Source organism: Geotrypetes seraphini, chromosome 4 (genome assembly GCF_902459505.1).
Source record: "Geotrypetes seraphini chromosome 4, aGeoSer1.1, whole genome shotgun sequence".
NCBI classification, from domain to species: domain Eukaryota; kingdom Metazoa; phylum Chordata; class Amphibia; order Gymnophiona; family Dermophiidae; genus Geotrypetes; species Geotrypetes seraphini.
In genome coordinates this window covers 277,281,146-277,305,526 of record NC_047087.1, presented here as the reverse complement: position 1 = coordinate 277,305,526, position 24,381 = coordinate 277,281,146, and the positions used below count along the sequence as shown (strand labels likewise).

The 24,381-nt window shown below is 46.4% G+C and overlaps 1 protein-coding gene and 1 long non-coding RNA gene across 4 annotated transcripts in view; one reads left to right on the top strand and one right to left on the bottom strand.

Moving 5' to 3' along the window:
* ADAM12 (ADAM metallopeptidase domain 12) overlaps positions 1–13,764 on the bottom strand; it is a 711,117-nt gene extending 697,353 nt beyond the window's left edge. For both annotated transcript variants that reach the window (XM_033941188.1, XM_033941189.1), the window contains exon 1: positions 13,447–13,764. In XM_033941188.1, coding sequence (XP_033797079.1) covers positions 13,447–13,576 — 130 coding nt within the window. In that variant the 5' untranslated portion in view covers positions 13,577–13,764. The remainder of the gene's footprint in view (positions 1–13,446) is intronic.
* Positions 13,019–24,381, top strand: part of LOC117359055 — a 36,654-nt gene continuing 25,291 nt past the window's right edge. Inside the window, exons 1-2 of one of the 2 annotated variants that reach the window (XR_004539151.1) lie at positions 13,019–13,152; positions 16,649–16,712. This is a non-coding gene — a long non-coding RNA (uncharacterized LOC117359055). Of the gene's footprint in view, positions 13,153–14,063; positions 14,426–16,648; positions 16,713–24,381 lie in introns of those variants that run through there. The other variant, XR_004539150.1, reaches the window with a different exon arrangement.

Sequence of the window (24,381 nt, the reverse complement as noted above, 5' to 3'; positions counted from 1 at the left end):
ATGACAACCGTAAGTGGGCACAGTGGTATAGCAAGGGAGGGCAGGGGGTGGACCGCTCTGGATGCCATTTTGGTTGGGGCGCCGGCACCTTTCCTCCCCCCACACCATACTCGCGCCCTCGCTTCCTCCCACTCCGTACCTCTTTAAATTTTCACCAGCACAAGCAACTGACCTGGCTTCCCTCTGAAATCACTTCTGAGTCATGAGGTCAGGAAGTGACATCAGAGAGAAAGACAATGTTGGCACGAGCAGCTGGCAGGAGAAACTGCTCACGCTGGAGAATATCTAACAAGGTATGGGGGGGAAGGTAGAGTGTGAGTGTGGCGTGCGGGGTGGGGAAGGAGTAGGGAGGTGGAAAGGAGGGTGTGGGGAGTGGGGAAGGAGCAGAGGGTGGAAAGGAGGGTGCATGGGGTGGAAAGGAGGGTGGGAGGGGCACCAATGCCCCAGGTATCTCCTACCCTCAAAACACAACTGAGTGGGCATGCTTAAATGTAGGCATGGCAATGCCAACTTAGACTACCATTCTATAATGGAATGTTGGCGCTAAGATCTGTACTAAAATTGATACTTAGCAAGTAGTACTGGGGCACCCATTTAATTGCCTCCTAAGGCAGCATCAGCCTGAGAAGCCCTACACTTAAAGTTTGTTTAAGTTCTACTTGTCAACAGAAAAGACTTGTTGCTGTGGACACCCATTTTCTGTAGACAGTGGGACTGATAAGGCATGGGGATTGTTCACAACTCCTCAAGAGTCGCTTAAATTTAGCTCTGAAACCAACTAAGGAGCTGTGGAGATCACTGTGCATAAGAAAGGCCACTCATGCTGAAAACTTGACAGTAAGTTCTGAGCTGTGGTAAAGTAGTTGTGTCCTGGCGCTACCGGATGACATCACACACTTTTCTACTGTACGCTGCTATCTGTGGAAAAATCATTGACAGATGTGCAACATTGCTGTTGGCATGGGATCCCTGTCAGCTTTTGCACCTCTTCTGAGTCATGAAAGACAGTGTTTCTCAACTAAGTCCTGGAGTACCCCTTTGCCAGTCAGGTTTTAAGGATATCCACAATGAATATGCATGAAATAAATTTGCATACAGTGGAGGCTGTGTATGCAAATCAGGTTTATGCATATTCATTTGGCTATTCTGAAAACCTGACTGGCAAAGGGGTACTCCAGGACTGAGTTGAGAAACACTGATGTAAAACAGTCAGCTGTTTTGTTTTTTTGTTGCTTTCTAAAAAAAAAAAAAAAGGCCATCCCTTCTTCTTCATGAGTGAAAGTTCTCAAGTTGTTGAACAGCTTCTTTTTACTCACAAAGAGAGCAAGCAGTAAGGGGGGTGCGGGAGGGGTACGGATTGCCCCGGGTACCTAGTCAGTGGAGGTTCTGGCTCCTCTCCGCCATACCCAGCCACGCTTGCACCATCCCCTCTCCCGCCATCTCATACCGCTGTATTATCTTCGCTAGTGCAAGCAACTTCTGCCTGTTGCTCGCGCCAGCCTGGTTCCCTTCTGAATCACTTCCAGGTCATGAGGCCAGGAAGTGTTGTGAGAGGGAAATCCAACGCTGGCGCGAGGAGCATGCTGCCGAAGCCACTTGTGCTGGCGAAGATTTAGAAATATGTGGGGGTGGGGAGGGAGAGCACAAGTGTGGAATGGGGGGCGGGAAGGAGGCACCACTGTCCCCTCCTACCCTTACAATGCCACTGAGTAGATACCTACAGTGTGTGCACAGCTGCTCCTTAAGTTCCAAGCGAACAGACAGCAAGTTTAGCTGAAAAACTACATAAACGAACCCAACCTGTTTTACAGTGCATTCCGCAAATCGATCAAAACCGCCCTATTCGAAAAATTCACGGACTAAAATCGTCCCCTCCCGCACTAGGACTCCCCTCCCTTTAAACGCCTTTCTTTCTTTCTCAAGATGCCCCTCATGTACTCAGATATTCGCTATCCATAGTACTCCAATTCAAATGGAAGTTCTAAAGAAATACTCAGTTACTCATTACCCATTGAACCCCAATCTGTAACTTTCCCCTCTTCACTATTGTATTATATTTAGACTCATTGTACGATACTGTATTAGACTTATGTATGGTGTTGTCTTTAGACTTATTGTATTGTATTATATTTAGACTCGTATTATATTGTACTGTGTTGTATACACTCATTGTATTGTATTGTATTTTGTCTTGTATTGTATGTTGACTTATTGTATTGTATCGTGACCTTGTTATTCGCTGAATGTCCAGCCTTCTTACAGTGTGAACCGCCTAGAAGTCACCTGACTATGGCGGTATAGAAAAATAAAGTTATTATTATTATTATTATTATTATTACATGCTTCTGGCCTCATCTATTTATCCAATGTAAAAGGGTCACTTGTAATTGCCCACCAGGACAGATAGGGAAAATGCGCGAGTACCTGTGTGTAAACCGCTTTGGAATGTGGTTGTGTAACTACAAAAAGGCAGGCTTCAAGTCCCTATCTCTTATCGCTGCTGTACAAATAAAAGTAGCCACTAGGTTTGAAGGCAGGAAAGCTTTGAAAACTGCCCTCTGAGAAAGATGGTGGATGAAAATGCACATTTTAATCCTGCTGCTAGAAACTCGAGGCGTGCTCCTGTGTTGAGTAATGTCCAGAGCATTACTGAAATCTAAGTGTGCCTCATTCAGTGCTCAGCATTGATTTAATTTTTGGGAGGGTCAAGTCCAAGAAACTGATCATATCTTTCTGATGTGCTCTCTGTCTGACAAAGCTACACTGCTTTCATTCTGTAGCTGCCCAGTGGTATAAATTGCTGACTGGATTTATTACAAAGAAACCAAACACTGGTCTGAGAGACATTTGGAGCATTGAGATTAAGCATCAAATTACTGCATCTCAATGGCCACGAATTTGGTCTTGGAGGATGAGATGTACAGTGTCGGCATCTATGAGACAAACTTGGTTTTTTCTGTTACACAGAGCGTTATGGACCCCTGTTCGGTTACAAAAATTGGATAGCTCTAAGTCTAATAAATGTTGGCACTGTCATCTCGAAGCAGGGACTTTAGATCATTTATTATTCTATTGTCCATTTATTATGAATTTCTGGAAATCAATTTGGGACCAATTTAATTGTTTATTAGATAACCCAATGGCATTATCATATGATACTGTGCTATTTGGTATGGCAATGAGAGCAAAAAGTCAGATTTCTACAAATAATAACAAATTATTACTTATAATGACTGGGGTTGCCATTCAACAAATTACATATAATTGGAAAAATTGGAGTAGATTGAATTATAATTTTTGGTGGAATTCCTTATGTCATCATGTTTATAAAATGGAGAGATTTATTAAAATACAGCGGGGATGTTTTAGGAAATTTCAAGATGTGTGGGAGCCATTAACAAAGTATTAGATGACATTTTTCCCCTTAAATTTACAAGTTCAATTATTGGGGGGGGGGGGGGGGGAGGGAGGGTAATTTTATTGTTACATATTGTATAAGGTATTGATTAATGTAGATGTAATAGGACAGACTACATTAAGGGGTTTCAAAGAGGGACTAGATAAATTCCTGAAGGATAAGGGGATTGAAGGCTACAGATAAAGGAGGACACAGGAGCAAAAAAAAGGGTATAGATAAAAGGGAAAAAGGGGTTTTTCAGGATATAAAGGAGTAGGAATCAACAGGCTAGACAAAAGATCACTCTACAGGTCATGGACCTGATGGGCCGCCGCGGGAGCAGACCGCTGGGCTCGATGGACCCTTGGTCCGACCCAGCGGAGGCAAATTCTTATGTTCTTATTATATGATAGGACAGGGTGGGAGATAAGAGCATATCATTTGTACCATTGATGATTATTAAGTGATATATTTATTGTTAATTTGTTTGGACATATTGTCACACTTATTGTAAGTTTGAAAATGAATAAAGAATTTAAAAAAAAAAGAAAAGAATGTTTCACTGTTTTGTTTTTCCTTTGTTAAAATTAGTACTTTCTATAGTGCTACTAGGCATACATAGCACTGTACACTAGCATGCAGGTACTTTCTCTGTCCCTAGTGGGCTCACAATCTAAGTTTCTGTACCTGACTTGCCCTGGATCATAAGGAGCTGCAGTGGGAATTGAACCTAATTCCCCAGGATCAAAGCCTGCTGTCCTAACCCCTTGGCTACTCCTCCACTCATTAACCCAGGGCTGATATATTAAATATGCTGGGGCACCGAGCAGAAACTTAGATGAAGACCCTAAACCCTCCTTCAGCGTTGTGCCTCCTTAAGCAGTGGATAGGCTTGGGGTCCCTGTGGCATGGCGATTCAGGATGTCCAGGAAAACCAGGACATGTCCCCTTTTTAGAGGACTATCCGGGTGTCCAGGTTTTTTAAGTCCCTGAGCTGGGGGCCATGTATGGAGGGCGTCTGCGCATGTCAATATGATGATGTCACATGCATGTGCGCACGCTCATAGTATCATCGTCCATGCATGTGAGGATGCCCTCTAGTCGTGGCCCTGAGCTCAGGAAAAGAGATGTGAGGTTTGTTTGGGGGCAGGGCTGGGAGTGGAATGGGGAGGGACCAGGAGTGGGGCCAAGTATCCTCTTTTTTTTTTTTTTAAAGAGGAAATCTGGTAACCCTAGCTACCCTTAACTGTGGCCATGCATTAGTCCCATAACGCAAAAATTGTAGCAGTTCTAAATGAACTATGTCTTTTACTGCTGCAAAAAGAGTTTCCAACAAGCAGTGAGTCTAGAGGTGCAAACACTTTTGGTTTTTTAAAATCTTTATATAACTGTTCTTTCACATTGAACGCCTAAAGTCTGTTGTATAGATCAATGAAACAAATTCCTACTTTAATGTATTTTGAATTGTAATATTTTAGACAGCAGAATGAAAAAATGTATAAGGGTGTGAAGACTTACAAGATATGGATCTCTCTTGAGAGTCATAAATACCTTTCAACACCAAGGACTCTCATATTGGATCCCTGACTGAATGCAAATTTACTTAGGATGAAAAATAGAGTGTATAGACAAATTCCAATGCACTCTTATGATTCAACATATCTTTCTTTACAATTAATGAGAGGATCTCAACACAGCAATGAGAATGAGATTGATTTCCTTCTCTCATATCATCTGCACAATGATATAACAATTCTCTATCAATAAATTATTTCCAAGCATTAACACATTTCACAGAAAAATATTTGTAATCCCCAGAAAGGAATCTTTGCCTCAAGCCTTCCTCTTCTTGCTCCTTGCAATCTTTACTGTTTGAGCACAACCTCTTCAATCTAAAACATTGGGCTCCTCAGCTCTAGCACTGATGAGGAGAATTTTCTTGAATATCTGTGGGTATGCATTTGTAAAACAGGACAGATCTTTAAGCAATTATGATTTTTATTGGGAAAACAGAATGGGGGAATGATAGGGACTGTGAGGGAGTATATAGGATGCTACTACTCCCCCTGCTGGATGCTCCCTCACAATGTCAGAACCACCTTAACATGGGTAGCTCCTCCTTAGGGGGAAGTGACACGGGCAGGAGGAGTCAGGGAAGCAGCTAGCAGGAAGTATGTAAGGAAGGCAGGTTGAGGGAACTAGGTTGAGGTGGTCCAGGAGAGTAGGAGGAAGTAGTGGTTCCAGCATACTCCTTGACTTCAATATCCAGGCGTTCTGCTTTGCTGAGAAAAGCTAATGATTTGTACTGACTAGATTTGAGCCTTGGTCTAAGGTCTGGCTAGGGCTACCTGTTTTGAAGAAGTCTTTTGCGTTCTGTGTTTGGGGTATGGCAGTACCAGCTCCAGGCTCAGGCAGGATTTTTTGTTTTGTCAACTCAAGGCACTGGTTTTCTGTGTGCCTGAACCTGTGAAGCAACAGGATTCAGGGACTTTTTGTTTTCGAGTAAAGAAATATTTTCTCCTGTTTGTTTTAAATCTACTACTTAGTAGCTTCATTGCATGCCGCTCAGTACTAGTATTTTTGGAAAGAGTAAACAAGTGATTCACATCTACCCTTTTCACTCTACTCAGTGTCTTGTGCACAAATTATATTACAGGCTCCTAGTAGGGGATATGACTAAGGGAGGGGCATAGGCAGATCAGGGGCATACCCAGCAGTTATAGAATTCTTACATTTACGCACCTAACTACCTAAATTAGACACGAGTTCTTACACCAGCCTTTGACGTGGCATAAGTGCTCACGCCTAAGGTTAGGCATGCATAAGTAGACTTAAGCTAATATTCTGTAATCCCAACTGTGCATTAATTGCCATTACAGAACCAAGGACTGGTGCCCACATTACCACTGGAAAAAATCAGCACAGAGCGCTATTCTATAAAAAGAGCTCTGAGCTGAGCGTTCTTTATAAAATAGTACTTAGGGTCTGATTAAATAAACGGTGCCTAACCACTCCTAACATCAACCGCTAGACGCCACTTACAGAATCACACTTAGTGGCACTTAGGTCTGCTTAGGCATTGCTAGGTGTTCTTGTGGTAGGCACCAGTATATTAGGCCAGGGTTTTCCTGGCTTAATTTGCTGGAGCCTAACACAGACGCCTAACTCAGCTATGCCTATTCTGCACCTGTAACCAGCAGGCTGTGATTATATTCTCTCGAAGAGCGCAGAGAAAGGGGGGACATGATAGAAACATTTAAATACATCACGGGCTGCATTGAGGTGGAGGAAGAAATCTTTTTTCTTAAGGGTCCCACGGCGACAAGAGGACATCCGCTAAAACTCAGGGGGGGGGGGGGAAGATTTCATGGGGACACCAGAAAATACTTCTTCACCTAAAGGGTAATTGATCGATAGAATGGTCTTCCACGTCAGGTAGTCGAGGCCAGTAACACGCTTGACTTCAAGGGATGATGGGACAGACAGGTGGGGTCGCTCCAGAGGAAAGCTTAAAAGATGGATTCTCGAGGGAGGGAGGGTTCTTGAGTGGGCAGACTTGTTGGGCCATCGGCCCTTTTTTGCCGTCATACTCTATGTTTCTATACATAGGCGCGATTCTGTTAGCAACGCCTAAAGTGTGATTGACATGTCGAGGCATCTGCATTGTAGGCGCCTACAAATGTAGGCATTGTTAACAGAATCTGGCCCCATGTGCCTATTGCATGTATAAATGCTTGCACCTAGTTTATAGCCTTGTCTTGCAAGAGACTTCTGTGGCAAGTCATTAAAGTCAACATGGGCAGGAGCGACTTGGGAATGTTCTTGCCCTGAAGTGGCTACTATACTGCCCGGGCTTCTAAAGCTAGGCCTGGGGAGGACCTTTGGGTGGTGAGAGGGCAGAGCTTATGGTCAGGGCATAGGAGTCTCGAGGGAACCCGCTCTCAGCGAGAAGGCGACGGTTCTGGTTTAGGCCAAAGCTGAGCAGTGAATTTCAGCTGCAGACTTGATTTGGCCTTAAACTGAAAACCTCTCTATACGAGGCGTATACTTTCTCTGTATACAATGCTAGTGTAACTGGCTATAAACCATTGTGTATTTAGATGCAAGCATATAAGCCAGCTATAGAGCTAGTATAAATGCTGGTGCCTAGATTTAAGAGAGATGTGCATAACTTACGGTTGCCAGATTTTGTCTTAAAAAACAGAGGATGTGTGGCCCTGCCCCATTGCACCCCAGTCCCGCCCCATTGCACCCATGGCCCCGCCCTGTTCTGCCCATAGCCCTGCCCCTTTACGCCCCACAACCCCCATCCCACACAAGCCACATCTCTTCGGGGCCACGTTTTAAGGGCATCTATGCATGCGTGGATGTGATGATGTCATGCGCATATGTGTGTGACATCATTGCGTTGCATTTATGCATGTGCAGATGCCTTCCAAACATGGCCTCGAGCTCAATGGTTTTCAAAACCCAGATAAACTACAGGGTTTTTGAAAACCTGTCCGCTCGCCTGGACAGTCCTTTAAAAAGAGAACATGTCTGGGTAACCCTAGCATAACTTAAAGAATACTAAATTATGTGCATAAGATGTGATCCTGTCCACACTGTGCCCAGGCTCCACCCATGTGAACATCCACCTGCAAAGTGCGCGATATCAAAGATGCATGCATAGCTACAGAATAGTGTATAACCAGATTATGTGTGTTTACTTTCACATATGCATAGAAATGACTACCATACAGCATTTATGCTCTTAATTGCTGTCTTACTTTATGCAGCGCTTTTTAGACTTCCTTCCTAAAAAGCAAAGATCATGTGTTATTCCCGTAATGCACATTAGTAATTAGTATACCTCTAAATCTTACTAATTATCTCTAACCTTGTTGTGGACATCAATTCAGGCGTGCAGCGTTTTCTTCGTTTCACCAGTAGAAGGGGCTGGGCTCCTCGCTTTCAACAAGGAAGTCATTGGATTTGCTTATTCACTTCCTCCTTCACTTCCTTCCCCCATTTCTTTCTTTGTGCCCCCACTGCTTTTAAAGGTTGGAAAATGGGATGGGATTATGGAATCTGACTTCTCCCAGTAATAGGGATGTGCATTCACTTGAAACAATATAGGAAATGTCACATTTCCCATCTCATCTCGTTATTAACCCAAAGGTACTCCTTTTAATCCTGTGTCATAAACAGTGTGTATTATTTTACAAGAGTCCACCCTTTTGCCCAATTCTATTAAATTAGATAGTACTAAAACGCATTGACAAAGTACCATTTTGTTTTCTAAATCACGCTATGGTATCACCAGCAGAATGACAATAATTGCCAAAGGATCAAAAAAACTCTAAAGCTTTGGATGTATGGGATGAACATCTCCTTGAACAGGCACATTGTCCCACTCATTTCTGCAAACTTAACTTTATTAAATGCATACCATACTATAGTAATATACAGTCTCCCAGGCAATATTGTCAACTCACTGGCTTCTCATAGCCAACGTTGTGTCTTCAAGGGCCCGATGCTAGCGTTCAAATCCTTACATGACATGGTGCTAGGCTATATGACAACCAAGCTTCCTCCATACGTGCCTAACAGGTCCTTCCGCTCCCAGGATGAAATATTCCTCAAAACACCCCCCAGTCATACCCTTCAACAGCAAACTGCCAAACAACGTTCCTACTCCTATTTCATACCAACCCACTAGAATCCACGGCCCCACAGATTAGATCAGGAGTGTCAAAGTCCCTCCCCGAGGGCCGCAATCCAGTCGGGTTTTCAGGATTTCCCCAATGAATATACATGAGATCTATTAGCATACAATGAAAGCAGTGCATGCAAATAGATCTCATGCATATTCATTGGAGAAATCCTGAAAACCCGACTGGATTGCGGCCCTCGAGGAGGGACTTTGACACCCCTGGATTAGATCATTTGAAGGACTCCTCAACTTTAGGAAAGCAATACAAACATACATCTTCACCTAATTCCCCTCCCACGACCAACAGATAACAAAGAAATGTATATTAATACAAGATCCTCGATATGTGTCGTGTTAGGATAAAAACTTGTATTGAAAAATCTTGCACTGTTACTATGACAAATTTAACCTGTAAACTATATATTGGTTTTAGATTCCTAGTTTGTGTCAAGTTAGGTCAAAAGCACTGTAACTATGGCAAATTGTAACCTGTTAACTGTACATTATGTTTCTTAGCCTCCACTGCCTCAGGTACAAATTTAGGGGCCAAGATACATTAGCTTAGCTTTAATGTGGTTTTAGTGCAGGCTTTTCAGGCCAAGCGATGTTTAAATGGTTTCAGGGTGGATATTAACTTGCACTGAAACCATTATTGCAGACAGCATTAAAATGCATGGTAATGTGATCATTAATTACCCTGCAGCCAATCTCCCCCCCCAAAAAAAAATTTTTCTCATGTGTGTTTAGGATGGGAAACTCTTTGCCAGGTTTGGGACAGCTTAGATGGGTTGGTTGAGAGGAACAGTGGTCTAGCAGCACCCCTCCTCTCTCTCCAACCTGACTACCCTGTCCCAGATTGCTTTCTGCATCATCTCAGACTCTACCCAAACATCACATCTCATTCCATCCTGCCCCCCCCCCATATGAAATAAAAAGATTCCTAGGTGGTTAGGTTAGCTTATTTATTTGATACATAATCATTCACTGAACCCCAGGCTCCCTCTCTTCCACATGAGGTGGAGGTGAGGATAGGGGTGGGGGCAGTGGACGACCAAGGAGTTTTTATGGGACTTAAGAGAAGATGACTAGACTACAAAGATTTATGTAGGAGGAGACTAACTGGAAATCTTTCTATTTAATATCGGGGGAGGGGGAGAATGTTGGGTCAGGTCAAGTCAGAAGGGGGGGGTCGTTCATATGGAGGCAGGCTGGGTGCTGTAAACACTACAAATATGTGTGGGGATGGCAGGAAAAGATTTCAGGTTGGGGGTAAGGATTGATGCATGCCACGATCTGGGGGAGGGGGGGTTAATATCAACTTGCCTGTCAGGGGTGTCAAAGTCCCTCCTGGAGGGCTGCAATCCAGTCGGGTTTTCAGGATTTCCCCAATGAATATGCATGAGATCTATTTGCATGCACTGCTTTCATTATATGCTAATAGATCTCATGCATATTCATTGGGGAAATCCTGAAAACCCGACTGGATTGCGGCCCTCCAGGAGGGATTTTGACACCCCTGGCCTAAGCCAATCGCCACTCAGGCACTGACAGGAAAGTTGGCATTTAGCGCCGAGCAGCAGATTACCACCACAGTTTTAACCTGGCAGTAATTTGCATGCTCATTAGTTTGAGTTATTTTTTTGTGGGCATTTTGTGGTAAAATGAGGACTCTACCTTTTAGCTTCGGCCCTTAGATTGTAAGCCTTCCAGAGAAAGGAAAATATCTACTGTATCCGAATGCCACTCTCTTTGAGCTACAAGTGAAAAAGACGTGAACAAAACTCTTCACTTTTTGCATGCTCTGTTCAGCACTCTTTTCCAGCAGGCTGCCTGCACACTCTTTTACCTGTACAGTGAGCAGATTCAAGCCTTTCCGACACTGGAATACCATTTCTTTAAAATAAATAACATTTTGCCAATTCTTCAGCACGGTAATTAGAACTTCAAGAGAATTACAGTCACATGCGCTGGCAGATCATTTTTGTAAGCGATATTGCTGGAGGGCTGTCTGGTAAAAAGTTGCCTCTTTGCGGATGACTCCAAAATCTGCAACAGAGTAGGTACCCCTGACGGCGTGGTTAGGATAACATGAGGAAAGACCTAGTGAAGCTTGAAGAATGGTCTGAAATTTGGCAGCTGCGACTTAATGCTAAGAAACGTAAGGTCATTGTATTTGGGCTGCAAAAAGCCAAGGGAGCAGTACAGTTTAGGAGGTGAAGAACTTTTGTGCATGAAAGAGGCGCGGGACTTGGGTACGATAGTAGGTGATGATCTTAAGGTGGCCAAACAGGTTGAAAAGGCACCGGTGAAAGTTAGCTGCTTGGGTATACAGTATAAGGAAAGGAGTGGCCAGCAGGAAAAAGGAGGTATTGATGCCCCTGTATAAGACTCTGATGAGACCTCATATAGAATATTGTGTACAATTCTGTAGACCACACCTTCAAAAAGATATAAAAAGGATGAAGTCAGTGCAGAGGGAGGCTTCTATATTAAATATTGAACTAGGCCAGTATTGGGCAGACTTGCAGGTCTGTGTCTGTGTGTGGCCGTTTGGTGGAGGATGGGCGGGGGAGGGCTTCAATGGCTGGGAGGGTGTAGATGGGCTGGAGTAAGTCTTAACAGAGATTTCGGCAGTTGGAACCCAAGCACAGTACCGGGTAAAGCTTTGGATTCTTGCCCAGAAATAGCTAAGAAGAAAAAATTAATAAAAAAAAAAAAATTAAATTGAATCAGGTTGGGCAGACTGGATGGACCATTCGGGTCTTTATCTGCCGTCATCTACTATGTTACTAAAATGATTGGTGGTCTGCGTCATAAGGCGTACGGGATCAGACTCAAAGATCTCAGTGTGTATACTTTGGAGGAAAGGCAGGAGAAGGGAGATTTGATAGACTTGTTTAAATACCTACATGGCATAAAGGGATGAGGCGAGGCTCTCATTTTGAAAGGAAACTCCGGAATGAGAAGGGCATAGGATGAAGTTAAGAGGTGATAGGCTCAGGAGTAATCTAAGGAAATACTTTTTTTTACTGAAAGGGGGTAGATGTCTCCCAGTAGAGGTGGTGGAGACAAAGACTGTCTGAATTCAAGAAAGCATGGGACAGGCACATGAGATCTCGTAGGGAGAGGAGGAGATAGTGGATGGGCAGACTGGATGGGCCATTTGGCATTTATCTGCCACCGTGATTCTGTGTTTCTATGACAATGCATCCTTTTCAGTAGCAGTATAGCAATCATGTTTTTATTTGCTTCTTCCTCCCCCCCCCCCCAAAACATGATCTTTAAACTAGAGAATGACACAGGGACACATTTGTCCCCAAATCCCCATCCCCATGAGATCTATCTCTGTCCCTCTCCGGTGAGTTCTGTCCCTGTCCTTGTTCCATCCCTGCAAGTTCTGTCCTCGTCTGCACAAGCCTCAAACACTTTAAGTGCAGCTGAGGACAGAGCTTGCAGGGATGGGACAGACACAGGGACAGAATTCGCCTAGATGGAGATAGATCCTTCAAGGAAGGGGAAAAATTTGTCCCCAAGTCATTTTGTACATTTGGAACCTCTGGATTAGAGATCTGCCTATTCTTTTGGGGTTTTGCGATTGCAGGAAATCCACTAATTCTGGCAAAGTGAAGATCTTTGCTTCATCAACCCCAGCTCACTGGCACAGTTTGCAATCAATACTACCGTATACGTCACCGTATCCTATAGATCCGTAAGTTACTACATATCATGAATTAGCATAGCGTCTACACTTTGCCATTTATTTTTGCGCGCCGAATTCATAGCGCATTGCACTTGGCTTAACTTGTATTGCAGCTACAGCGTCAAACAGTGCCGCACGTGGCAACCTGCTACACTGTGTCCACGCGGCAAATTAACTGTACACTGCGCGCTAGGTACCATCCTGTGCTGCGCTAGCTTTTTGCGCACGGGTCTCTCTACTGGACAGTCCTACACCCTGCGCTCTTTTGAGCTCTCCGTTCACTGTATGCGATGTTGCTGTAGAGTGAACACTCATGGCATGAATTATCGTCGCATACTGAAGGCACTGCGCCTTATCCCGGTGAGTACAACAGACCTGCACCAACGCATTGTAGTGCATTTCGGCGTTAACGTCTCTTCCAAGGCAGATAAACACCCTCACCGCTTCCCTCCCTCCGCAAACAATCGGCAAAAAAAAGTCCGATTAGCCCTAGCCAAGCAGACAGCAATCAAGCCAAAAAAGGAACGTCTCAAGGCAAAAGCATCCGAAGAAATCGTTCGAACGCAGGCAGCTGAAGTTTTCTTCACGCTAAAAAATGTTTAAAAAAAAGCTGCACTTTAGGTGCAGGACAGCAGCATGTAGACGGGAACTTACCCCGGACGCGGGAAGCAATCAGCCAGTGAAAGGTTAACGTCAGTACTAAGAGGTGAGGTGGGGGAGCAGAGCGCGGTTCAGCCCTCCGACGCTTTGACATCTTCTCCCCCGTCCGACAGGCAACGCTCATCAGCTGGCCCGGGAGAGCGGCACCATGGTGGACTCTCACCGAGAGCCGGGAGTCAGGATGTGAGGGATTTCCTGCATGGAGTTCGCTCCAAAACCCCTCCTGCCAAGGGCTGATGGGCTGCTCTTCCTTTCATAAAGTTTGGTCTCTCTCTCTCTCTCTTTTTTTTTTTTTTTTTTTGGCAGGAGAAATCTGTTGACCGTTGCAATAAACGAGCGAACTGTCTTGTTGGCTAGCGGGAGGCATTGAAGGCATTACAGGTCGCTAGCGAAAGGAGTCAGGCCTGCGAAATCGATCCCTGCCAACATTCGCAGCCCTGGTTACAACAACGGAACAAACGATGTCCCAGCTGCCCCCGAGACCGGAATCCACAGGGCCCTAGAGCTCGGCGGGGAAATGAGTCAAGATCGGGGAGACGGGGGACCCGGACAAATTCCAATGCGTTTTCACCCTGGAAATATGTAAATCTGACTGGCTAGATTATCTCCCCCCCCCCCCCCCCCCCCCCAACTAAAGCAAATGAACAGCAGGATACCGAGAAAGCATTTAAGGGAAGATCACAACAGTTGCTCTTCTCGATCAGCTGCTTGGAGCCCCTGTTTCGAAATGCGGAGACCGGAAATCTTGCTCCTAGAAAAATGATTAAAAAAAAAATTGGCCTTAGCTTTAAAAACGCTGACTTCATGGTTCCTTGGGTCTTCCGTTTCTCTGAACGCACCTTCAGGAATCAAGTCCAAACTAATGCAAAAATAGTTGATCCAGCTTCCCTTCCTGCATATGTTTTCCTCAAGTGGACTTGTGGGGGGCAATTCTCTCACATAGGCGCTGACATTTACAGCATATGTCCATTAGGTGAATAGATTTTTGAATAATAGCATTTACTTGTGTTAACTGCTAAAAGTTCACCTAAGGCAGACATGGGCAAACTACGGCCCGTTATGCCAGCAGCGATGGCCCTCCGAGCATGCTGCTGATAACATGGCGGCTGCCCGGAGGGAGCAAGGCCCTTCACTCTGCCCCATTTCCCGACTCTCCCCGGACATCACTCCTGATGTCAGAGGCACGGGCCGTGCCCTCATTGGGTGGGGTGGGGAATAAGGGTGGAGCTTCCCTGCTGGCGGGGGATTCAAATACTGTGCGCCAGGGAGCAGCAGAAGCCTTTTCCTTCGTGCTCCCGACGCTCATGGCAGGTTGACTGATGGAGTGAGGCTGTGGCCTTGCTGGAAATGAGGTGGCAGGTCACGGAAGGGGCTAAAAGCGCATGCTCCCCCGCTGGATGGCATTGCTGGGAGCAGGGCCTAAGAGGGATTATGGCTCGGGTGCTTCCTATGGAGTTATTTCCTGCATAATGTTAATAAAGTTCTGGCCTGTTATTCCCAATGTTCTGTCTCTGTGACTTCTGTTAAAGGCCTGGGGCCGGGCGGAGAAGGTGGTGCATCCTGCCTATGTTATAGTTTTTTAATTCGGCTTGTCGAATTTGTCTAAAATCAGCCCTGCACAACATACAGCCCACTTCTCCCACTGACAATGACAGGAACCAGCCCCGAAGCTTTCCAGCGGCTACATTTCGCTCCCTCTACCGCAACTTCCTGTTTCCGGTAGGGCAGGATGCGGCACATGGAAAGAAGTTGCGGCAGAGAGATCAGGATGTTGGAGAAGCAAAGTTTTGGCAGAGACACGGGTAGGATGCGGTAGGACGCAGATAGTAGGCGGAGATGGAGCGTTTATGAAGGAGGGAGAGAAGTCGGGCTGCGGACGGGGAGAGAGACCGAAAGATCTGAAACAGGGCGTGTCTGGAAAGCCTCTGCGCATGTGCGGATGGTGACGTGATGATGTCATGCATGCACATGATATCATCACGGCAACGTCTGTGCACTTCCATCCGGCCCTTCTGTCAAATTTAAGAAACCATTGTGGCCCACAAGTCAAAAAGTTTATCCATCCCTGACCTAAGGCCTATTCTGCAAACACCTGCTTAAGTATTCACAAGTAGGGGCAGTCCGCCCCGGGCGCCATCTTGGTGAGGATGCAGGCACCCCTCCTCTCACCTCCCACTCCTTCCCCGCCCCCCCCCCCCCCCAACTGCTGCTTCCCTTCCCCGTACTTCTGTAATGTTCCTGGTGCGAGCAGCAACCCCCAATCTGCTGTCATGCCAGCATTGGCTCTTCCTCTGACATCACTTCCTGGACAGTAGCTTGGAGGTTGCTGCTCACGCCAGGAACGTCACAGAGGTACGGGGGAAGGGAAGCGGTGCATGCGTTGTGACAAACCTGTGGCCAGCTTTGTCCCTGTATGGGATAAAAGCAAAACACGGTCCCAGGTTAAAAGTAAAAGTTTGGTTTTGGCTGACTACCCCTCAGACAGTGAGATAGAGCAGGAGAGGCAAGAACATAGATACATCCAGCAGAGGGCGCCTTCTCAGGACAGGTACCCTAGAAAGCCTGAGAGTACTCTTATGGAGAAGTGGAGTCCTAGGGCTGGGAGGTATGCTCATTACCAGCCTAGGAGAAACCTGAGTTATTTCCCTAGGGGTTTCCTGCCTAACACAGCTGCTCTGAGGAGAGAGGGGTGGGGCTTTAACCAACATAAAAACAGAGTATGGAATCTCAGTAAGGGAGGCAGGGAAAGCCGGGACGGAGCGAGGGCTAATGAGCTCAGGCAGCGGCAGGAGAGACAGCAGAGCTTGGAGGCAGATGAGGGGAGAAGTCTCTCTCCAGCACGCAGCAGTGAGGACGTGGAGATGACAGAGGACTACCTCAACTCCACCCCAGAGGCTGCTGAGCAGACAGAGGCTATGGACATCGCTGAGCCATTGCTGGAAGCTAGCCAGTTCCCCACTGACATGGAGGTTAGTTACTAAGGGAAAGGAAGCAAGGCTGTGCTTGTGCTGTCTCCCGTAACCCAAGCCCAGCTGACAGAGATTAGGAGAAGAGCAGGAAAATCTCTCCGCTACTCTATATGACTGCCCAGAGAGCTTTGTTTATTCAAGGAACCTTATCTGTAGGGGTGTGAAAGCTCCGTGGGAAAAACCCAAGTAAAGTTCACAGCTTATATAATGCCTTATTGTGTTCTCAGGAAGCCCAGCTGATTATAACGAGCTGTGAAGCCTGCTCTGCAAGCCTGTCTGTGTCTCAGCTAGGTAAGCTGAAACGTTTAAGAAATTCAGTACTAAGTTTTGAAACTGTAATTACTCTGGTTGTAGTCACAAGGTGTGCCAAGTTTGAAAGTTTTATTTTCCTGATATTTTTCATTTGCCTTTTTCCCTGGTGAAGAGGACTGTAGTTAAACTGGAAAGTCCAGGGTATTGAACTGTATGTGGCATTTATAGCAAGCCATTCTGACAAAATGCAAGTTGTTTTGTATTTTATAATTTTTGCCATGACATACGGGTGGCTGATGGTATTCAGTCCCCCGGGTTCAATAAAGCTCAAGAACATTCTTTTGTAACAAGACTTACCTGTGTGGTCTTCTCTTTATAAGTTACTCTCAGTGTGGCCTGGCAGACTAGGCAGGTGCCTAGGTCTGTTCTACCCTGAAAAGCCTTCCTCCAACCTGAGGAGGCCACGCCAACAGGCCAGAACTCAACACACTTAGTCCCTCTGCTGGTTAGAGTAAGGGATAAGTGTGTCACAGCGTGTGGCAGGAGGGGACAGGAAAGGAGCGGGTGGGGGAGGGGTGCCACCGCCCCAGGCACCTCTCACCCTATGCCACTGCATAGGGTCACCATATGGCTCCAGAAAAAGGAGGACAGATTGAGACAGCCAGGTTTTACTTCCATTGAAAACAACGGAAGTAAAACTCAGATGTCTCAATCCGTACTCCTTTTTTCTGGAGCCATATGGTAACCCTTGATCAGGGGTGTCAAATATCAGTCCTTGAGGGCCACAATCCAGTTGGGTTTTCAGGATTTCCCCAATGAATATGCATGAGATCTATTAGCATACAATGAAAGCAGGGCATGCAAATAGATCTCATGCATATTCACTGGGGAAATCCTGAAAACCTGACTGGATTGCGGCTCTCGAGGACCGACATTTGACACCCCTGCCCTAGATATAAACAGTGGTGGAGCATGGGTGGGGCTCAAACTTACAGTTTGGTAAAAAAAAAATTTAAAAAAAGTTAAAACAACGTCGTCTCCATCAGGAGCTATACACTTAGGGCTCCTTTTACGAAGCCGCGTTAGCGGTTTAACGCGTGTAATAGCGCACGCTAAGCCGCCGGATGCGCTAGCCGCTACCGCCTCCTCTTGAGCAGGCGGTAGTTTTTCGGCTAGCGTGGGTGTTAGCGCATGATGAAAAGTCGCGCACTAAAGCCGCTAACGCGGCTTCGTAAAAGGAGCCCTTAGTCAAGAGAGTTTCCAGTTTTATCATAAGCTATTTTTCCTACAGTACAAAAAAAAAACCTGGAAACCCGCGGGAAACTCGTAGACAGCCAGCACCTCTCCTATTTAGTACCTCCCCCGCTGGCAGCTCAGGGCCTGTCTGCAGGGCCTTCGCATATGCGCAGATGTTGGCATGATGACATCACGTATGTGTGCGACATCATCGTGTTGACGTTTGCACACTTCCATGTGCCTTCCAGCCGCGGCCTGCTGATTAGCGTACTGTGGCTCTGGACAGTTTGTGAGACACTGCTATGAAGGAATGTAGGCACCTACCTTCCTTTAAGAAATAGGCTCTTACCAGATGCCCTCTAGGGGCCAGATTCAGTAAGTGGCAGCCAAATTTGGGCTCTGGGAAATCAGCGCAGTGCTCTTTTTAAAGGGTGCTCCAGGTTGAGTTCCAATTCCCACTACTACACTTGTGCGCCAGGACCTATGCCTTCTGAAACCTGTTGTAAACCCTGCTACGCAAGCTGGGCGAGCATCTCCCAAATGACGTAACATGTATATAACTTTTTGAAACAGTCCTTCTGATCTTCCCAAACCCCTCCCATGCCCCCCCTCCTACTTTTGGTTTGCATGCGAGAAAATGTAGGAGCAGTTCTTTATCTATATAATAAAACCCTAGCCACGCATGCACACTCTTAACTGCGTGCTTCCATGATCTATAGGTCTGTGGCCGCAGGAGTGCCCATGCGCGAGTCCCCAGCCTTCTTCCCAGCACCTACCTACACTGCCGACAGAACTGGCCGCCAGCGCTGGACTCTCCACAATATTCGGTTCCTCTCACCAGCCGCACCAGCGTCAGAGAAGGCTTCCGACGCTGGCGGGGATCGAGAGGAGCCGCGGTGACACCTCGCGGGGCGGGAAGGGAAGCGCCGAAAAACCACTCCAACTGCTACGTTCTTTGCGGTCCCGACTCCAGCACCGTGTGCAGCACTCTACACATGCTGCTTCGGGGCCTTCTACTGTCCTGATTTGCTCTGCCGTGTCTCTGATGATGTCATTAGGGACGTGCCAGAGTAAATCAGGGCAGTAGAAGGCCTCGAAGCAGCGTATGTAGAGTGCTGCACACGCTGCTGGAATCGGCAGATTTGTCGGGACCGCGGGAAGGGAAGGGGGGGGGGTAAGGGAATGCTACTGCTGCTGTGTGGGGGGAGGGAATGCTGCTGCTGTGGCTGATGCACAGGGAAGTGGGGGGGGATCAAAATGCTGCTGTACAGGGATGTAGGGTGGGGGGAAATGCTGCTGCACAGGGACATGGAGGGGGAGGGAATGCTGCTGTGGCTGCTGCACAGGGAAGTGGGGGGGGGGAAAGAAAGAAAGACAGCTAGCACCCGTTAATGTAACGGGCTAAAATACTAGTACTGTATAATTGCACATAGGCATTTGCACATGCAACTCCAAATGAGTCCCATTTAGTGACAATAATTGATAGCAGCCAATTATTGAGTGTTAAGGGCTCATTAAGTAATTTATTTGCATGTACAATTCAGGATTGCCCTCAAATTTGTGTTACCTTTATAGAATTGAAGGGGGGGGAGTGCCTAATTATAGTACTCCCCCGATATTCGTGGGGGTTCCGTTCCAGTAACCCCTGTGAATATGGAAAAATCATGAATATGGTTTTTCACCTGGGGAGGCAGGAGAGGGCAGCTGGAGCGCTGGCGAGTGAAGGAAATCACTCGCAGTATGCTCAGACCACCTCTTCCTGCACTAAAAGTCAGGCTTCACCAATCAGGAGCTGCTTTGACACGCAGCTCCTGATTGGTGAAGCCCGACTTTAGCACAGGAAGTCCCTGTCGAAGAATACCGCGAATGACCAGGACCGCGAACCGCAAATGAACGGGGGAGCACTGTTATAGGCATCCTGTTATAGAATTGCTTCCTTATGTGCAATTTTATTTACACAAAGCACTAACATGTACATGCTAAATATGCAAATAAATGAGAACACAGAAAAGGGTGGACCAAGGACTTTCCTGCACAAAAGCGTAAAATATAAAACACTCTTTTATTGGCAAAGTACTGACAGATAAAAAGACCCAACAATAATCAAAACAGAACACAAATAATCAGCATATGTATGCATGCATGTACATTACATTACAGATTTCTATTCCGCCATTACCTTTCGGTTCAAAGCGGATTACAAAAAGAGTTATGGAAGAAGGGTTACAACGTTAGATCGGAGAAGGTTTCCAAGAGAGGGAAAAGTAGGATCTGGGGTTAGGGAGGGGATGGTAAGAGGGGGGTTAAGCTATATGTACACATGAATGCTTACATATAGTACCTAAATATGCATGTCCACTTTTCTACACATTTCTTTGGCTTTCATAGTTAAATTCCATTTATATCTGCCTTATACTTGCAATTGTTAATCTCTTCATATATAGATTATTAGTTCTGTTCTGCTTTTGATTTTTAGAGTATTTCTGATCCCCTGAAGCAGGCAGTTATCCACAGAAACACAGCTCTATGTCAGGTCTTTTTATCTGTCGGTGCTTTGCCAATAAGTGTTTTATATTTTAAGCATGTGTGCAGGAAAGTTCTTGGTCCACCCGTACTTTTGTGTGTGTGTGTGTTTTTTCTCTATTCCACAAGCACATATTTCTTTCATAGCACGTATTTTACAGCTAAGTAGGTGGAATTTAAGCACGAGCATAAGAACATAAGAATAGCCTTACTGGGTCTGACCAATGGTCCATCAAGCCCAGTAGCCCTTTCTCATGGAGGTCAATCCAGGTCCCTAGTACCTGGCCAAAACCCAAGGGGTAGCAACATTCCATTATCTCAGAGTAAGAAAGATTCTGGAACCCCAAATAGTAGCAACATTCCATGCAGAATCTCCAGAGAGTAGCAAGATTCTAGAATCCCAAAGAGTAGCAACATTCCATGCTACCGATCCAGGGCAAGCAGTGGCTTCCCCTGTATCTTTCTCAATAACAGACTATGAACTTTTCCTCCAGGAACTTGTCCAAACCTTTCTTAAAACCAGCTACACTATCCGCTCATACCACAACTTCTGGCGATGCGTTCCAGAGCTTAACTATTCTCTGAGGGGTCCTTTTATCAAGCTGCGGTAGGGGTTTAACGTGCATAATACCGCACGTTAAACCGCCTGACGCATTGAGCAGGCGTTTGTTTTTTAGCCGGCAACGGGGGTTAGCGCGTGATGAAATGTCTGATGCGTTAACCCCACTAACGCGGCTTGATAAAAGGAGCCCTGAGTGAAAAAAAAAATCTCCTCCTATTGGTTTTAAAAATATTTCCCTGGAACTTCATTGAATGTCCCCTAGTCTGTAATTTTTGATGGAGTGAAAAATCGATCCGCTTCTACTCATTCTACTCCACTCAGGATTTTGAAGACTTCAAGCAAATCTCCCCTCCACTAACTTCAGCTCTAAGCCTTTTTGTTTGCTCCTGTTTTCTTATCCCATCACCTATTGTAATCCTTTTTCCTTTTGAATGTCCTTTCTTGTTTTTTTATTTGTCATTACTTTTGATTTTTGATTGAAAGGTGGTATATCAGGTACGAAATAAACAAAAACATGTCAAACTTAGCACTTTTGTGGTGTAGCCTCTGTTGCACACATATTTATCTCATGCATATTCATCGTGGTATCCTGAAAATTCAGCTGGCTGGGGGTCCCCTGGGACCAGTTTGGGAACCACTGTCCATGTTATTTATTGTTTCCTACCAGGATGGAGAGTATATCATCCTTCCGGTTACTTCACTACGGATGTGTGTGCAGGAAATGCATGTTTTAGGCAGCAAACATAACCCACAGCTTTTAAAAACCACGGGCATTTTGAGAAGTTTGAATGTAATTCAGCTACAGCAGCTATTTGCTTTAACCCTTTGTTTATAATATTTTAATATAGCATCTGGAATTGGCACTTGGGTAATTGCCTTTTGCCCATAATGGGTTCCCCACATACTCTGCAATGAAAGCTCTTGATGAAACTACCTAGGCATCTGGACTACCTTTTAAGGTTAACCCTGGCACAGAGTCTGCAGAAGGAAAGGTTGGAGAAGATTGGGATATGGAGCAATATCACCATCTCTAGTTACATCTGGTTAAAAGTCATAGTAACTAACGTGTGTGAAGGGAATGACGGGCACAAATAGGTATCAGTGGTTCAGATCAGTGGTGTAGTAATGCGGGGGGAGGCGGTCTGCCCCCCATGCCATCTTGGTGGGAGCGTGGGTACTAGTGCTGCCCGATTTCCAATTTGAATCGATTCACTGATTCAGTTCGGGTGAATCGATTCAAATCAATTTTTATTTTTTTTTTTAATCAGCCTCGCTGATTCGGTGACCAGCCATCCTCCCCGTGCCTTCAGGTCTCCTAAAGCAGGAGTGGCAGTGCTGCCTCTTGCTGGCCGTCCACTGCCGCTCCTGCTTTAAGGGGTGAGGGGGAGGGTCATTCGGGAAGTGTTGCAATGCTTAGGTGCTCTTTGTAGCGTCCTCCGGCTTCCCCCCTGGCCTCCCAGTCTTACCTTCAGCCAAGTAAAGCAGCCTGCAGAGGATCTCCGGTGTTGTAGCGATCCTAGCAGGCTGCTGTCATCCTCCGCAGCACGTTCCCTCTGCCGCGATCCTGCCCCTGATATCAGAGGAGGGGCGGGACCACAGCAGAGGGAACATGCTGCAGAGGCTGATGGCAGCCTGCTAGGATCACTACAGCACCGGCGATCCTTTTCAGGCTGCTCTAATTGGCTGAAGATTAAACCGGGAGGCCAAGGAGGAAGCAAGAGGAAGCTACAAAGAAGGGGGGAATATGCAGGCCTTCGGGAAGGTGGGGGGGGGGGTTCCTGGTGTAGAAGTACACAAGGGGGGAGCCCTGGTGTAGAAGTACACTGATGGAGGGAGGGAATGGGGGTCCAAAGAGACGGGCATATGCCAGATGAAAGGGGGAGGGGAGAAATAATGGGTCTAAAAACAGAGAGATGGTGGACAATGGGATTTAGGGAGGGAAGGAATAGAAAGGGCAAGAAGTTGGCCAAAGGGATGGTGTAGAAGGTGGGACAATAGAGATACTCGATAGGAGGGTAGTTGGGAAGAGAAAGGGAGAGTTGGTGGACCCTGGTGTGGTGGGGAAGGAGGGAGAGATGCTGGATGAAGGTAGTTGAAAAAAGGAGAGATGGTGGATTTGGGGATGGTGGGGTCCATCGCTGCAGCTGCGGGGATGGAGACAAAAAAATGGAAAGATGCCTGACCTCTATGGGAGAGAAGGGAAACAGAAGGGGAGGACAGAGATGGAAGATGGATGGTTAGCACGGAGAAAGAAGGAAATGACAAAAGGGCAGGAGACCCTGGCAAGCGAGTTATCAGAAGACAAACAGAGCCTGGGACCAACATGATTTGAATAATGACCAGACAATATGTTAGATTTGAAATGTGTATCCTGCCAGAGCTGGTGTTAGACCGTGAACGTGAGCTAGGATTTAACAGAGAGAGGAAAAGTCTTTTTTGTTTGTTTATTTGGTTTACACTACAGCGCCAGTGTGGTTAGGAGAAGGCAAAGGGGGTGAAGAGGCTATAAAATAAACCCACCAGGATGTTTGAAAAAAGACACCCAATTGGGCAGGAAAATCGAATCGAAAAAATTCAACAGGCTGAATCGAATCGATAGTGCTGCCCGATTCAGGAAAAAAAATTTCGATTCAATTCGATTTTCCTGCCTGTCCCCACTAAAGGCCTATCCCTCCCTTGAAGACCTATCCCCCCTTTGAAGGCCTGCCTGCTTGTCCCACCCCGAAGGACTTATCACTCCCCCCCCCCCCCCATGGAAGGCCTGCGTGTTCCCCCTGGCCTCCCACTGGGGTCTGGCTTCCCCCTGGCCTCCCCACACTGTTTACCTTCCAGGAACAGCCTGCAAACAATATTGCGGTGCTAGCGATCTTAGTACCGCTTCAGAGCTGTTTCCTCCGTTGCGTTCCCGGCCCTCCTCTGTCGTCAGAGGAGGGGCGGGACCGCGCAGAGGAAACAGCTCCAAAGCGATACTAAGATCGCTAGCATCGCTATCTTATTTGCAGGCTGTTCCTAGAAGGTAAACAGTGCGGGGAGGCCAGGGGGGAAAGCGGAAGGCCAGGGGGGTGGAAGCCGGACGCCGGGGGGGGGGGGGGGGAAGCCGACAGCAGCACTTCCCGACTGACCCTCCCCCCCTCGCCCTCTAAAGCAGGTGCAGCAGCTGCCGCTCCTGCTTTAGGGGGGGAGGGGGGAGGGTCAGGCGAACCGGGAAGCCCTATTTTTTTTGTTTTGAACCGATTCTAATCGATTCACCCAAAGTGAATCGGTGAACCAATTCAAATCGTGAATCGGGCAGCACTAGTGGTCACCCATCTTTTCCGCACCCTGCTCCTTCCTCCCCCCCAACTACCACGCACATGCACCCCTTCCCTTCCCACATACCTCTTTAAG